Source organism: Brachyistius frenatus, unplaced genomic scaffold (assembly GCF_029030835.1).
Source record: "Brachyistius frenatus isolate BFR_SWC_R1_liver_20210118 unplaced genomic scaffold, ASM2903083v1 Contig_81, whole genome shotgun sequence".
Taxonomy (NCBI): domain Eukaryota; kingdom Metazoa; phylum Chordata; class Actinopteri; family Embiotocidae; genus Brachyistius; species Brachyistius frenatus.
In genome coordinates, this window is record NW_027210680.1 from 427501 (window position 1) to 442366 (window position 14866).

Below are 14866 nucleotides of genomic sequence, written 5' to 3' on the forward strand. Positions count from 1 at the left end.
CATACAAACAATTTTTGACTAAATACAATCAAAGAAACAACACACCAGCTGAACACGTTTCAATACTGTTGTTTGGTCTAAAAACCTTCTGTAGAGACCCACAAAAGTCATGTCGCAGTGATGAAAGCGTAAATGAAGTACATTTAAGGTGCGATCAAAAGGTCCACAGACTGTTCCCGCTGCGCACGAACGAAGTGCAGCACGGCGATGTACATCGAGCTGGAGGAAGCACCGACTTCCGCGACTAAGTGCTCCGAGTTATGTCGCTTGATCAACATTAACACCTGTGCTACGTGCATTTTTGTGGCAACTGGTACGTGCGCAGAGAGCCCACGTCTAACTTTCGAACAAACTCGAGAAATCCGCAACGGAGACCGTTGAAATGCTTCAGAAAGCCCGTGGCAAAGAAGCAGTGAGCCAGGCGAGGTGTTTGGAGAAGTATTCACGTTTCAGAGGGGCAGAACGTCACTGTACAAGACTGAAGGAGGCACAACCAGGCGGGTTTTCTTTGACATTCGCGGGGTTGCGTTGTGAATTTACCCTCCACGGTCACACGGTTCTACTATAACACTGTGAGGCGCAATGGCACTTGGGCTCTCCAATAGGACAACACACCCGCTCACAGCGTGTTCAAAACGCGGGAGTTTGTCGCCTGCAACAACACGATTTTTGCTTCCCACCCGTCCAACTAACTGGGTTTGTTTTCCTTTGACTTCCTTCTGTTCCCCAAAATAAAGTTGAAGCACGGGGGGGCGCTATTTTGACACTGCAGAGGAGAGCCAGCACGGATCGCAGATGGTGCTTGACGCGCTTGCAGAACGGGAGCTTTCCAAGCAAAGCAAGGGCGCTGGGAGCGGTCTATCACTTCACAAAGGGTACTACTTTGAATGGGGTGGTGGCCAGATTTAAATATGGTTTTAGGTCGTTATAACTGCAGTCTGTGATATTTTTGATTGCACCGTCTAGCAATGACGCTGATATCATTGCTAGCTTAAGAAGTGATACATATACCATAATCATGGGGAGTTATTTTCTCTGAAGTCGCTACCTGAGTGGCCGGTTCTCTCGTCCATCATAAATGTGAAAGAAGACTTCAAGCTCTTCCCCCAGATTGGCACTCATCAGACTCTTCACGTGGACGAACAGGTGATGGGTGCTAGCAGGCGCAGGGGTCTCCTTCTTACGATGCCGATGTTCCATCTGCAAGGGAGAGGAGAAAATCAGCACAAATACGACTTTCCCTTGGTATTCTGAGCAGGGAAATCTACATATTAGACTTGATCTGCAACAAGAGAGAAGTGCAAAAATTCTAAAAAAAAAAAAGAAATATGTAAAAACAAATACGGCACTTTTCTAGTACAGGTTTGAGGAGGTGAACTTCGACGGGTTTAAAAAAAAAAAAAAAAAAAAAAAAAACAGTTAAATCAATGAGCTTTAAATCCTGAAAGAGGATCGGATGCAGGATCAAAGCTTATCAAACACTGTTAATACCAGGGGGAAAAACAGCTTGTGGTTACATTGTTTTGAATACCAGCCAATCACATTTAAGAGCTGCTATATTCAATGTTGAGTTTCTCCAGTCAAACATAAGTAATATCCCCCTGAGACATCTCACTGTGGTGAGGATCTTTGCTGCAGATTTGCATATATATTTGACGATCGCATAAATAGGCTATAATATAGATTTTGTTGATATGGATCAAGTTAATATAGCGTGTAATATTCCAGACTGCCAACAGCACCTCAAGCTAAATTGTGTGAGTTTGAGTTGTATTGGCTGGCTGTTTCTTTGTGTCAGTCTTGGTGCCATGGAAACAAATGGGAGACTACATAATCTATTTATCCACTTAAAAACACAAGGGCCTTCACAGAAATGTATCATTGCGTCTTTACCTGGGAAGACACACTTAACATCTTAATCACCTCAAACTGGTATAAAAAGCAACAAACTTGTCGCCCATTTATCTTTAAGTGGGCTAATTATTTTCTTGACACGAAGAAATGATGGTGTTTTGATTTGCATCCCTTTCAACTGGTTGCTTAATTTTAGAAACAGCAACTGAAGCACTAAGACTCACACGGAATATAAATGCAAGCAAACAGTCAAATAATGCAGCACAATGCCACATCTCACGGTCTGGCAGTGGTATTATACTGATATTACACACTATATTAAATCAATCTATATCCAAAAGATCAATAAGGCCTCACACAACATGGAGCGGCATTCTAAATATCATCCAGATTGACATTAAAGCTCTGTTTATGAGAAGTTCGTCCTTATCTGCTGTCAACATCCAAAAGTACAAGACACACAAAGAAGCACAGACACATACACACACAACACACACAGAGCACCAGATGGCCAGTAGACCCACGGCCAAATTTTACCTCACATTTACTTCTGTGGTCAAACATTAAAAAAAAATTGGAATAGTGGCCAGAGGGGGGGTGAGGAAAGATGAAAAGGAGGAGGATAAATAAAATACAAGAGTTTAATGGCAGTAAAGCTCCACCACAAAAAAACCTAAAACCTAAGCCAAAGATATACAGGGAAAAAAACTTCTGGAAGTAGAAGAATCAACTGCTGCAATATATTTATATTTATATGTTAAAAACGTGTCATATGACTTCACTCATATTACTGGTTCTGAATGGAACCATTGGATGTAGAAAAAAGATAGTGATTGAACAAAAATATTTGTAATCATAAGGGAACTATATTTTGGTGCAACTATTGTCACAAAGTCAAAGTTAGAGGACAAATAATAAACAAGCCTGAGACATAGTTTCAAACTGGTCTTTTCTTACTTTGCACCACAATTATGCTGTTCAGAAGCAGACAGTCAAGGCACTGATCCTTAATGTCCTTCCGAACAATGACAATATTGCTTAGACAAAAAATAAAGGAAAAATAAGGTTAATCTAGAGTATATCTTAATGAGGTCTTTGAAAGGTTGATTTACACAGTATAGTGAAATGCGAGATAAACAGTGAGGGGAAGGAATCAATTCAACATGAATGATATGTTTTGGAAAACTGTGGTATTAATATAGATATATTTAAAAAAACACTGACATGGACATCCTGTAGTCTTTAACATGCTCAAAAAGTATGCAACATATCATTTTACAATTGTAATATCTGTCAAAATGATGAATATGTATTGTTTTGACTCCTCTGCCCTGTAGTGTCTGACATCCCAGAAGTAAACAAGCTGGAGAATCATCCAACAACAAGGCCTTGTGTTATTTTTAATCAGATCAGTATTTCTATACAGAGCAGGGCTGAGCTCCGGGTTTTGACGCAGAATGACTAGGTCTGGGCCAGGCCTAATTTATGCTGTGGGATTTTATTACGAGGTTATTTTCAGTGTGTCATTCCAGCTGCCCGGCGGGAACGGCGTGTGGTTATGTGACAGCTTCAGCATGACTAGACACAAAGGATAGACATGACAGCCTGGCAACCCCACTGGCAACACATAATGCTGTGGGCAACAAGGAAAAGCCAAGAGATAGCTGAACAGGGAGAGGACATGACCATGTGCGTGCCTGCCCAACCGTCTTATTGTTCACTCAGTCATCTTTTCCTCGACAGCATGAAGAGTACCAAGTGGAGTGACTGTCAGAGGAGACTCTAAAATGAGAGAAGGGTCAAACTGAGGCCATGGAGACACTTCCAGGCCGTCCAGATTCTCAAATCATTCACTTCTACATCCCTATTTAACTTATTTTAATTTCCCTTTTTAAGCTCATAGGAGGACCAGTGAGGGAAGCAAAAGATGCGTCTGACAGTTTTTAAGCATGCGTGTATCCCTTTTAGTGATAAGTGAAGCCACAGAGGAAATTTTACTACCACATATCCAAGGCCTGAGGTATCTATCACTGCTGTGTGATTTGCCACCGTTACTGAGTGAATCGCCGGGGAATCCAAACTCTGCTCTGCTCCACTTGCGCTCTCGACTGAACTCAGTCTCCAAGGAAAAAGCGGGAAGTTTGAAGCTGGCTTGTCTTTGCTCTACAGACACACAGCCCAACTGAACAGACTCAGCACGAGACCATCGGAGCCAATTAAGGATTTGATAACGGATTTTCTTCTTCTGACTTTAATAATAAACCAAATAAACCAAATAAATTCGTCAACAAGTGTCTGTTTTCAGGAGACAAGGTAAATCAATAAAAAAAATATATATATAAAAAAAAAAATCTGGTCCTCAATCTGCCAACTGCAATAGAATGTACATAATTTGCAGAGCTGCAGTGATTAACTGAACAGAAATGTATTAATGTATTTTTTTAATCTGTGACTACTTTGATAATCATGTCTATGACTGTAGGAAATCTCTTATATTCAATATATATTGAACTGTCTTTTTTTTTTTTTTTTATCATTCTCAGTATCCTCCTTTATTCCAACTGTACAGATATCCTTGACACAATGCAGCAGTCAGGCTATGTTTTCCCACAGGAACAGCCCAATGCCAATTCAACACACACACACACACACACACACACACACACACACACACACACACACAGAAACACACACCGGTGTACATACACGCATCAGGTAATCCCCATCTCAGTTTTAATTAAGCCACACCACAGCAGCGCAGAACAAGACACAAACAAAGCTGTTCTCAAAATCAAAGACCTCAGTGAAAATACTGATGTAATTTGGGCTCGTTGAGATGATGTGCTGCATCTTGGTGTGAGCGTGTCTTTTTTGTTTGTGGATGGCAGCAGCGAACGCCTGTCCCTTTATATTGTCCCAGTATAGGGAGATTGCAGTCATTTGCTCATTTTGTATGCCATTTAATAGAGGTGCATTAAGCCTGCTTCCCGCTATGCCTGCTTTTGTTTTGCCTAACAAAAAAAGAAACAGATGGATTAAGAGCTTCAATTACCCTGTGAAGGGAAAGCCGACAGTGTGTGTGTGTGTGTGTGTGTGTGTGTGTGTGTGTGTGTGTGTGTGTGTGTGTGTGTGTGTGTGTGTGTGTGTGTGTGTGTGTGTGTGTGTGTGTGTGTGTGTGTGTGTGTGTGTGTGTGTGTGTGTGTGTGTTACAATTCTCCCCACACTGTATCAGGGCAGAGAAGTGGTTGCCACGGTAACAGTGGTTGGGGCTTGGAGAAAGCGGGAAGGAGATGCAGGGAGGAAACAGTAGGGAAAAGAGGGAGAGAAATATAGAGGCAGATGGATGAAGGGGAAAAAAAAAATTCAGTCCAGCAACGATACTCCATGTGAGGAAAAACACAGTGGCTCGTGGAGTAGCTGGGATCAGATTTATTTTGACAACTGCTGGTTTCAAGGTCAGGAAAGTTTCCACAGTTTAAGGCCTGGTGTGCCTCGGTGGAGGAGAGGGCTGAATTTGATACCGTCTGCTCCGCTATCTGTCATTTTGGAGAAGGAACGTTCAGAGATTGTTGTTGCTGATGGACAGATTCTTACATCACCTTAGTTCTGCAACCATTAACACAGCTCGCCACCCGTTTCTGAGTAGCTCCACAGAAGGTTCAAACAATATGAAAGTGCTTCGCACACATAGACTTACTATGGCGGGCCGCCCAGTTATATTGACAGAATGCCCAAGAATATTTGGCAATCCATTTCAGCATTTTTTTTTTTATCGAATTATTTTTGAACCGATCTGAGAGAACGATGCTACCAACGCTATTGAGTCATGAGTGGACAATCTCCCCTCGCTGTCCTTCACCTGTGTCTGCTCCGCACCGTGTCAGAGCGGCGGAGGTTGGGCTCCACCCTTCATTTAACCACACAGATCAGAGGACAGGAAGAGACGCTCACAATGAGCTGGAAAGAAACGGGTGCTCATAAATGAGGTAGTAACATAAATACGATAAAGAAATACGTACAGAAAAAAGGCATGCTGTTGAAAATAAGCTGTTGTGAAACAAATTGTGTGGAATATAAAAGAAGCTTTTTTTGGGCTGTTTTGGGTGGAGCTCAGTAATGTCAATAAATGTTACAAAACACGAGTAGCTCTCGGACACTTTCATTTTGTCAAAGTGGCTCTCAGGGGGAAAAAAAGGCTGGAGACCCCTGCCTTAGAGGTTTGCTGGGTCAGTGTGGGATCAATTGAAGAATGTGTTGCACACAGAAAAGCCACAGAAGATAGCTGCAGCTGTAGATCTGCTAGTTACAATCTCAAAAAAATGTTTTTGTCAAACTATTAAGACACAGAGAATAGGATCTACAGTATTATATGCATGATACATAGACCCATTCATTATGCATCTATAGATCCATCATACAGTTACCTAATCCATTTAAAAAAAAATATGTGGGTGTACATATGTTGACATGGTTTTGTTAAATATAAATAAAATAACAGAAGCACTGCAGTTGAGATAGTAGATGTTTCCAAGGCTTTAAGTTATAAACCATCTGAAAAAGGTCAATAACACACAAACACAAATGCCTATGGCGTCACTCAGAAATTTGGCCATAGTAAAATCACATTTCCAGCCAAGCATTGCTGGATCTTTTTGGATTTAGCTTTATATACGTGGACGCTTCAGGGAAGCAGATACTTGCTGAACTCGAGGGTGAACTCGGGTGAGACCAGGTCCTCTTTTCACCTAAATGAGGTGTCCGTTTGCGAACAGAGCCTAGTGAAGAACTGTCACAGCCACTCACCAGTCTGTAAAGCTCTGTGACACTGATTTCATCCGGGTCCACCATGCTGAACTCTCGCCTGGGGACAAGGTCCAAGCCGAGTTGTCTGAAACACAAAGTCACAGTGAAGCAGTGAAATAAATGAGACAAATCAGAGACAGATTGTAAGGATGGTTCATTTAGATCCGGCCTCTCTGTAAAAAAAACAAAGTGAACAAACCATCCAAATGCACAAGCTTGCAGACCCATACATACACAAACCAGTGCTGTCAGTTCACCCATCAGTCATCGAAATAAATTTCACGGATCGTCTGCTTCTCTGAGGAATAGATGAAGGGGAAAAAAAATAATCTCCCTTTAGCCCTTTGCTTTGCCTGCTGTCCTCTTTATCCATCCTCCTCCGACTGCTCCCGTCCATCCTTTAACCCTTCCTGTTCTTCTCACTCTTTTCCAAAAACTCTCACAGTCTCCCGTCCTCCTTCTCCTTTAGGTTAGTCATCTCAGTGGACCAAAGCGGCACACTTGAGTGCGTCTCCTTCTCAGCAATAAAAAAAAAAAAAAAAAAACAGGCCTGGTCAACCATACAACAGCCCACAGAGAGGGACTCAAAACCACGTCCTCACTAAGCAGGGATGTATGTGTGTGTGTGTGTGTGTGTGTGTGTGTGTGTGTGTGTGTGTGTGTGTGTGTGTGTGTGTGTGTGTGTGTGTGTGTGTGTGTGTGTGTGTGTGTGTGTGTGCGTGTGCGTGTGCGTGTGCGTGTGTGTTTTGAGGGGAGCCCACAGCGGGGGAACGAAGGAGAGTGAAGGGTAAGGACAGACAGAAAGAGAGAGTAGCACAAGTTGTGAGGCTATATTTTCTTATTTATTTTTTCCTCACGGCATGGAGAGGAAAAGAGAAAGTAGGCGGCGAGAGGAAGGATGGAGAGAGTGCTGTCTCTGTGAGAAAGAAAGAGACTTGATTGAGTGAGGAGTATGCCTGCAGGGAGGCTAGTGACAACAAAAGACAGAAGAGCAAGTAGACAAGAGTCGGGGAGAGAGAGAGAGAAGTTGGAGAGCTGCAGGAAGCTCTAGGAAAGAAGCTGAGAAAGAAATGGGAAATGAGACTCTTATTTTCGAGGCAGTTTTCAGTTGAGTTGAAACACACTGATGTGAGATGAACATAACTGTGGTCAAATTTCTTAAAGTATTGATTTTAATTTCCAAAATTGTACTAAATTTTTAGACTGACGATTTCACCTTCCTGTGGCAGGTGCAATAAAAAACTTTCAGAGACTTTTTAATGTTGCATATTATCCCTCACGGTGAACATAAAACTTGATTTATTTTATTCATTGACTCTGTAGATGATAGATTATTATACTGTAATGCACAAGGGGCAATTAAAAAGTTCTCACGCTGTTCCTATTGCATGTCACTCCGCAATTTCACCATGGACTTCAACGGAGAGCACACATTAAACTTAAGAGTCAAACGGGAACTTGAGATACTTGAATTGCTTTAGAAAGCCTACGGCGAGGTGCTTTGAGTGGTATTCGTGAATAAAGAGGGGCAGAACGTCACTGCCTAAGTCACCACAAGGCAACGCTGATTCAGGTTGTTGTTCGTGATTTGCCACCGACTCTTGTAATTAACTTGTACACGAAACAGGCAGAGTTGGAAATGAAGACTGACAACTCAGAAGTGTATGTCTCCAATGAAGCTGCTCGTTCCTGCTTTAGTACATGACCACACTGAAAATGAAGAAAAATGTGTTTTGTTCACTCCATATCTTTTTATCTTAGTGCCTTGTCCCTCCAGTCAACACAGAAAAGGCCCCCCAAGTGTTCCTTGTTCCTTCTGTGGAAACTGGCTCGTGGAAGACAACAATATGCAAACATGGAGACTTACACCGACTCTTCTGGGTCAAACTCTCAAATCATCAAATCAAAATAGTAACTGGTTCACAACTGCATCACTATAAATAAACTGACAGACTGCTCTTTGTGACAAATCGCTTCAAGCAAGCCCAAAGTCACTGGCATTGCATTGTTATACACTACTGTAAAATGAATGAAGTGGTTGTACAGAGGGCAGAAATTCCATCCAAATATGTGTAGTATATGAATAGTTGAAGTGATGAATGATTAATCAATTGAAAAACAAACTGCACTATGGCTCTTGAGATGGAACAATATAGCACGTACTCTAAAACAAATGCCCTGAAGCCATGTGTGAACATTTGAAACCAGAGGTCCCCGTCCTCTCCGCCCTGCGTCTACTCACTCGTTGCCCCAGTCCAATCTCGCCGTGATGTGCTGCTTGACGTCCCTCATGCGGTCATGAGTGAGGTGGCCCACCAGCACCTGCCTCCTCAGGTCCAAGATTTCATTCATCACGTGCCAAAGCCGGTGGAACAAATCCCCCTCGTTCTTCTGCAGGAGGAGAAAACGATGGGGAGGAAGCGAGAGCGAGAGAAAAGGGGGAAAAAAATTTTAGCAGAGACGCAAAGAGAATCAGTCAAAGGCGATGAAGGAAAGGGAGATTGACAAGAAGGAAAAGACAGAATGAGGATGGCAGAAGGAGAGACACAGATAAGGGGATGAAAATATACAGTTGTATCAACAGTGCCACCCAAAAACATAAGTGGAGAACATGAAAAGAAACAGAGCGCACATTAGAGAACCAAATTGACATTGAGATGAAGACAGTGACCCATAGAGAGAAGCAGACAGAGGAGCTTTAAATGGATTTGTGCAAATTAGCTCCAGTGTCCTGCTGCTTTTTGTCGCAAATGTATGCACTTTGATCTGCGCGTATTCATCAGCTCAATTTAATCAGCACCCCAGATAGCTTAATAGGCCACAAACACAATCAATCCAACCAATGAATGTGCATGAAACGGCTCTGACTGTTTGAATTAACCAGGGCCAAATGAACTCCTCGTACGAGAAACCTAAAAAAGGCAGGAGTGATGTTCAAATCAATGCAAAGTGTGTTTGTTTGCGTTTGTGTGCGGTTATGCGTAACGATTCTCACCACGTAGAGTTGTTTCCACATGGCACCCCAGTCTCGCAGCGTCGACGTCATCTCCGTGATGACCGAGTCTTCGACAGGGATGACCGTCTCAAATTGCCTGCGAACGTACACAACGTGCAGAAGAATAAAATACAGCTCAAACCACAACCACACACACAGAAAAGAGGAAAACGGAGAAAAACACGACTTACCCTTTGTTTTTGACGTGGGCATCCTTTAAGTGGATGTAGCTGGATGGAAAAATCCCCTTTTGGGCAGAAGATAAAACAGGTTAATGAGAATATTCTCAGAGTCATATACTTGTTGTATGTGAAAATGATGCACATAATCAATACAGAGCTAAGTGCGTTTGTGGCTTAAAAGTAAGAGATTGGAGGGAAAGGGGAACAGACAAAGATAAAAGCAAATTGCAGTGGGATTAGGAGACAAAAAAAGATTCAAAAAAAATATGTTTGTGCGTGTGTGTGTGTGTGTGCGCAGTCTTTGACGCTAATAAACTGCAAGTTGCTCCCCATCGACTTGGGGAGATCAAAGCAGAACTTATGTCGTGGTATCTGAGGATAAATGCAACACGCAAACACACACACACACATCCAGTCTCTGAACACACACCTAACACTTAACTCTGCTCTTGGCTTATAATATGACGCATTCTTCCGCACAAGGGCTTTTAAAAGCCACACGTATTACTCTCATGAGACTATCAGTCCCTGCCATTTTCATATTTTGTGCAGTGTTGTTTGTGCTTAATTACCAGTAATGATTAAGTTTGGTTTAATTGGTTCACAACAAGGAGGGGATTTATATTTTCAAACTTTCATCAGATTAAAGACTTATTGGTGTCAAATGGTGTCATATTTGTAAGAGCCATCGTCAGCTCGATTTTTTTCCTGCTCTCCTTGGGCTGCCCTTCAAAACTTTAACAATCATATTGGAAGCATACATTTTAGATATGTCAACATTGTAGTGAGCATATCAAGAAAAATGCATAAAGCACACAATCACAAAACTAAGTGATTAAAACAAGCTGCAACCTCTGGAGCTGAAAAATGAAGCCAACGCTAAAGTGCCAAAAATTGCAGTTCCTCGATTGGCCACTCGAGGCTGGCTCCAAAAGTGAGTCAATCCACATAAAAGAGTCCCAAAATGTCCAACTTTACTGCAGAAATAAACATGTATACAGCCTAGTAAAAACGGTTATGGTCTCTACAGCTAACTTCCCCGATCACAACAACTGTACAGGGGGTGAATTTGTATCTAATTTACTCGTTTAAATTGTATTAAGGCTAAAAGTTATGGATAATTAAGGGCGGGGCTACTTTGAGTGACAGGTTGGTGCCGTGACAGTTGGCTCGCTGCTTGCAGGTTTCTGCAACCAGGCTTCGTTCAGCCCGCCTCAGCCCCATCCACGTACCAGCTCACTGCCCTTTTTAGGTTAGCTTTTGGGTTAGCCTGGAAGAAGGCCGAGTCAAGTAGTGCCAAGCTGGCGACGACCAGAGTCACCAAAAACTGAGCTTAAAACTACTCTTCAGGAAATCCATGGGTGATATCATCAAGACTACGTCCCTTTTGCCTAATACTGTCACTCTGTTTCTTCATATTGTAGTTTCTGTTATTTTTTTTCTGCGTATTGGGAACAACATCCGATAGAGGGATCCCTCCTCTGCTGTTCTTTAGGTGCACGCAGGTGTTTCCACCTGTCTGATTAGATCTGGCTGATCATGCATCTGCTCCAGCTGAAGCTGGGTGGGGCGCTGCAGGAAATGATGAGGTGTCACTCATCGTGCAGAGATACGAAGAACAATAGCAACTTTTTTCAGGGCAGGCGTTTTGACTTGCCATAGTAGGATAAGCACAGGTGCTACTGAGAACATCTGTCACTGACAAATGTCAACTCAGCTGGTGAAATTGCCAGTTCTGGCTAACAATGACAGGCCAGAGGGGAGATTTCTGATTCGAAATCCATTTCAGCTCATACTCCATTCAATGAAAAAAAAAGAAAAAAAAAAAAGAAGGAACCACAGGAGAGAGCATCGGGGGTTGCATGAGGGTAAAAATGATGTATAAGCAATATGACAAGCAAAACATACACATATGCTCACCTTTACATTTGGATTCTTCAGGATGAATCCTCGGTACCATCCTGCAGAGACAGCATGTATATTATGCATTTATATATTCGTACGAAATATCGAATACTGTATTTTAAATAAGAGCAGAGGAAGGCTTGGGGAGAAAAGTGTTTGTGAGAGAGGGAAGTTGTGTGTTTTCACATCAATTTAATTCAAATGATCTCCTGACAGTTTCATGTATGCAGAATTTTAGAACAAGCCCACAAGAGATATATTTTTATTCCAAATTAGTATCTTGTGAGAGATGCATTGAAACAAACTGCATGACTACTCGTCACTCTAAATGTCATTTTACATCCGGTTGTATGTGTCAAAGCAGTACTAAGAACCACTGAGGTAAAGGCCAATGTGTATTTAACAACTTGTGCTTGCAGTGACCACGGGGTAATGTACAGCAGAATAACAGGAAGAAACTTGTAACACACAAAGCCACTGAAAGACCCTGTCAGAAACAAAGGTGAAATAGCTCTGGCTTGCATTCGCTCGCACTCATTACACACTCCAATCTAGGCTCAGGCCAAATTAGTACATGCTTGATGCTTTTGCAAATCCTAACGCTGATAGAAACGATCTAATATATGTGCATTTGTGGAGGCTTTGAGCTCTTTTCCAAACTGACAATTTAAGCTCATTCCACTGTTGCAGCCATTGTAAATCCCTCCAGATAAGAGCATTGGCCAAATAACTCAAATGTAAATGTAATAGATTATTCTAATCACTTTTGGGTTTTGCCTAAATATCAATGACTTAGTATTTTCTCCCTGATTTGGCATGGATTGTCAGAATATCATTGAGTAATTTGTCTGGGTACAGATAGAACAGATATTTTCTCGATGGGTGATTTCAGTAGCAACTATCAAACACCGTGACGACTCTTTGCATACATGTCATTTAGGAAACAGACCCAAATGAGATAAGTGCGAATAACTGATCAAACACGACTACATGGCCGGGGGGTAGCTATTTAAAGATTGAGAAGCAGCTCGGGTGAGGCAAATTTGAGCGATTGGTGAATGGCTGAAGTTTGTGAAGAGTTATTTAAAATAGTTAGCCAAATAAAATGAAAGCGGTGGGTATAAAATAAGACTTCCTTAAAGTGGGTTAACAGTTGAGGTAGTTAGCTAAATGTAGAGAACCGTTTGAAACCGCTACAAGTAGGGGATGAATAGTTTGCTAAAAGCAATTTAAATAGTTGAAAAAAAGTTAACCATAAGGAAGGTAAATTGTTAAATGTTTATATACTGTGCTCTCAGCCTTATATAGTCACCGCTGTCAGGAATTTAACAGAAGTTCAAAGGAGAGCCACTGAAGGGCCGAGTCAAAAATCAATTATTGAGGCGGTGTATTTCCAGACAGGAGCCACATGTCAGTAAAGACACGTTCACCCTGTGCGCTCCTGTGTTTTGAAGTGTCAACAGTATCAACATGAGGCAGAGCCATTAGTCTGCCTCCGCTGCTGTCAGCAGCCCGTCTCTCAGCGTCTTCGCTGCTGGCAGGGTTTTGATTTAGTTCCTCCCTTCTGGGCCGAGCATTCTGCCGGCTACGCTATTGTCTACGTCCTCCGGGACTTTTACCACAATATCACATCCCTCTTGCCGGCTAGCTGCACGACTGGCTGGCTGTCTCGCAGTGTGTGTTTCTGTCTTCCAGCAGGAAGTGACACCAGAGTGTGTCAAGAGCTCCGGAAGAGGGAGGCGTGTATGCATGGTTGCCTATTTGTGTTGAGGTGTGCAGAAGAGCGTTGCCGTGCGGTGAAATGATTTCACGCTGCTCTGGAAACTTAAAGTGGCCTGGGATGCATAGGACGGAAAACGATACGGCCAGAAAGAAAAATCCCCCAAAACATTGTAACAGACTTAAAGGGAGAGATAGACAGTAAAAGAGAGTGTGTAAAGAAACAGCAAGGAGAGGAGAAAAACAGACTCAGCGTGGGCAGGAAGACGGGAGCAGCAGCCAGCCTGTGGTGCAGGAAACAGCAGCAAACATGAATTTCCACCGACAAGATACTGCTCATTGCTCGCACTATATGCCTCAACAAGACATGCGAGAGACGGGCTGTGAGCTCAGTGACGTGCGCAGGGAGAACTTTCAGTTCACACTTTCGAAACATGCTTGCATTTGTATGTTTGTGCAGGTAAATGCAAAGTACTGCGTCAGTTTCTGGGCCAGTTTGTGGTTGTACTCATAAATCTGTAGATTAGTGCTGACGTGTATATACACAGTACAGCGTGCGCATGGTTCTAAAAAACTTATTTGCAATGGATTTAATAAGGGAAGACAGCGATCACATGGATTCATTTAAACTACCTAATGAAAAGCAGATGGGTTCGTCATATTTTTGCATGTCTTCGCTTCACTACTCAAGCGAAATCAAATGATTTCCTGACATGTTGCTGTTCTGCTTTGTTTAAAAAGAAATTCGGCAGAGAAGGCTGCTCGTTGTAGGTCTGCAGGTTCGTGAGCACGTAGTAAGAGTGAACCCTGCGAACTGTACCTTCACACTTCTCCAGGATCTGCACCGTGTCTCCAATTTCAAGCGGGAGGCCATGCTGGACGGTCCCTCGGAAGCTGGCCAACACTGCAACGGAAAGAAGCCCAAAACACCCACATGAGCTTTTATTTATGTATTTATTTTAATGTTTGAACTTGGTTATGCAGAGTTACAGAGGTCCTAAGACATCAGCAGAGTGATAGAAAAACAAAACACTTCTAGAAAATCAGGACGAGAACAAAAAAAATAACAGAGAGAGGAGGTGCAATCAATAATCTGTGTAGGTGAAATAAAATCAAAGTTTATGAAATATCCCTGGATTTCGGCACAAGCTCAAAATAGCAATACACAAAGCGAACTTACATAAATACATTCCGTGGAAGACAGAATATATGAAGTGGAGTTTTTACCCCAAAAATACCATATTAAGACAAAACCTTTCCCACAGAAAAGACTAAAAGGTCGATTTTAAGATAGTTTGTAAGGACAGTCATAGCAACATGAATGCAGAGATGCAACACCAGCGATTTCATCCTAAACACAGGGATTATAAATAATTTTACGTGATACAGTGCTAGAAGGAGCAGCCTG

The 14866-nt window shown here is 42.3% G+C and overlaps 1 protein-coding gene across 8 annotated transcripts in view; it reads right to left on the bottom strand.

The window, feature by feature from the left end:
* dock4b (dedicator of cytokinesis 4b) overlaps positions 1-14866 on the bottom strand; it is a 124663-nt gene that overhangs the window by 74950 nt on the left and 34847 nt on the right. For all 8 annotated transcript variants that reach the window (XM_069709186.1, XM_069709185.1, XM_069709184.1 and 5 more), the window contains exons 2-8: positions 14279-14362; positions 11755-11795; positions 9844-9899; positions 9653-9749; positions 8900-9048; positions 6658-6742; positions 1049-1200 (exon numbers count right to left, since the gene is read on the bottom strand). In XM_069709186.1, the coding sequence (XP_069565287.1) occupies positions 1049-1200; positions 6658-6742; positions 8900-9048; positions 9653-9749; positions 9844-9899; positions 11755-11795; positions 14279-14362 (664 nt within the window). The remainder of the gene's footprint in view (positions 1-1048; positions 1201-6657; positions 6743-8899; positions 9049-9652; positions 9750-9843; positions 9900-11754; positions 11796-14278; positions 14363-14866) is intronic.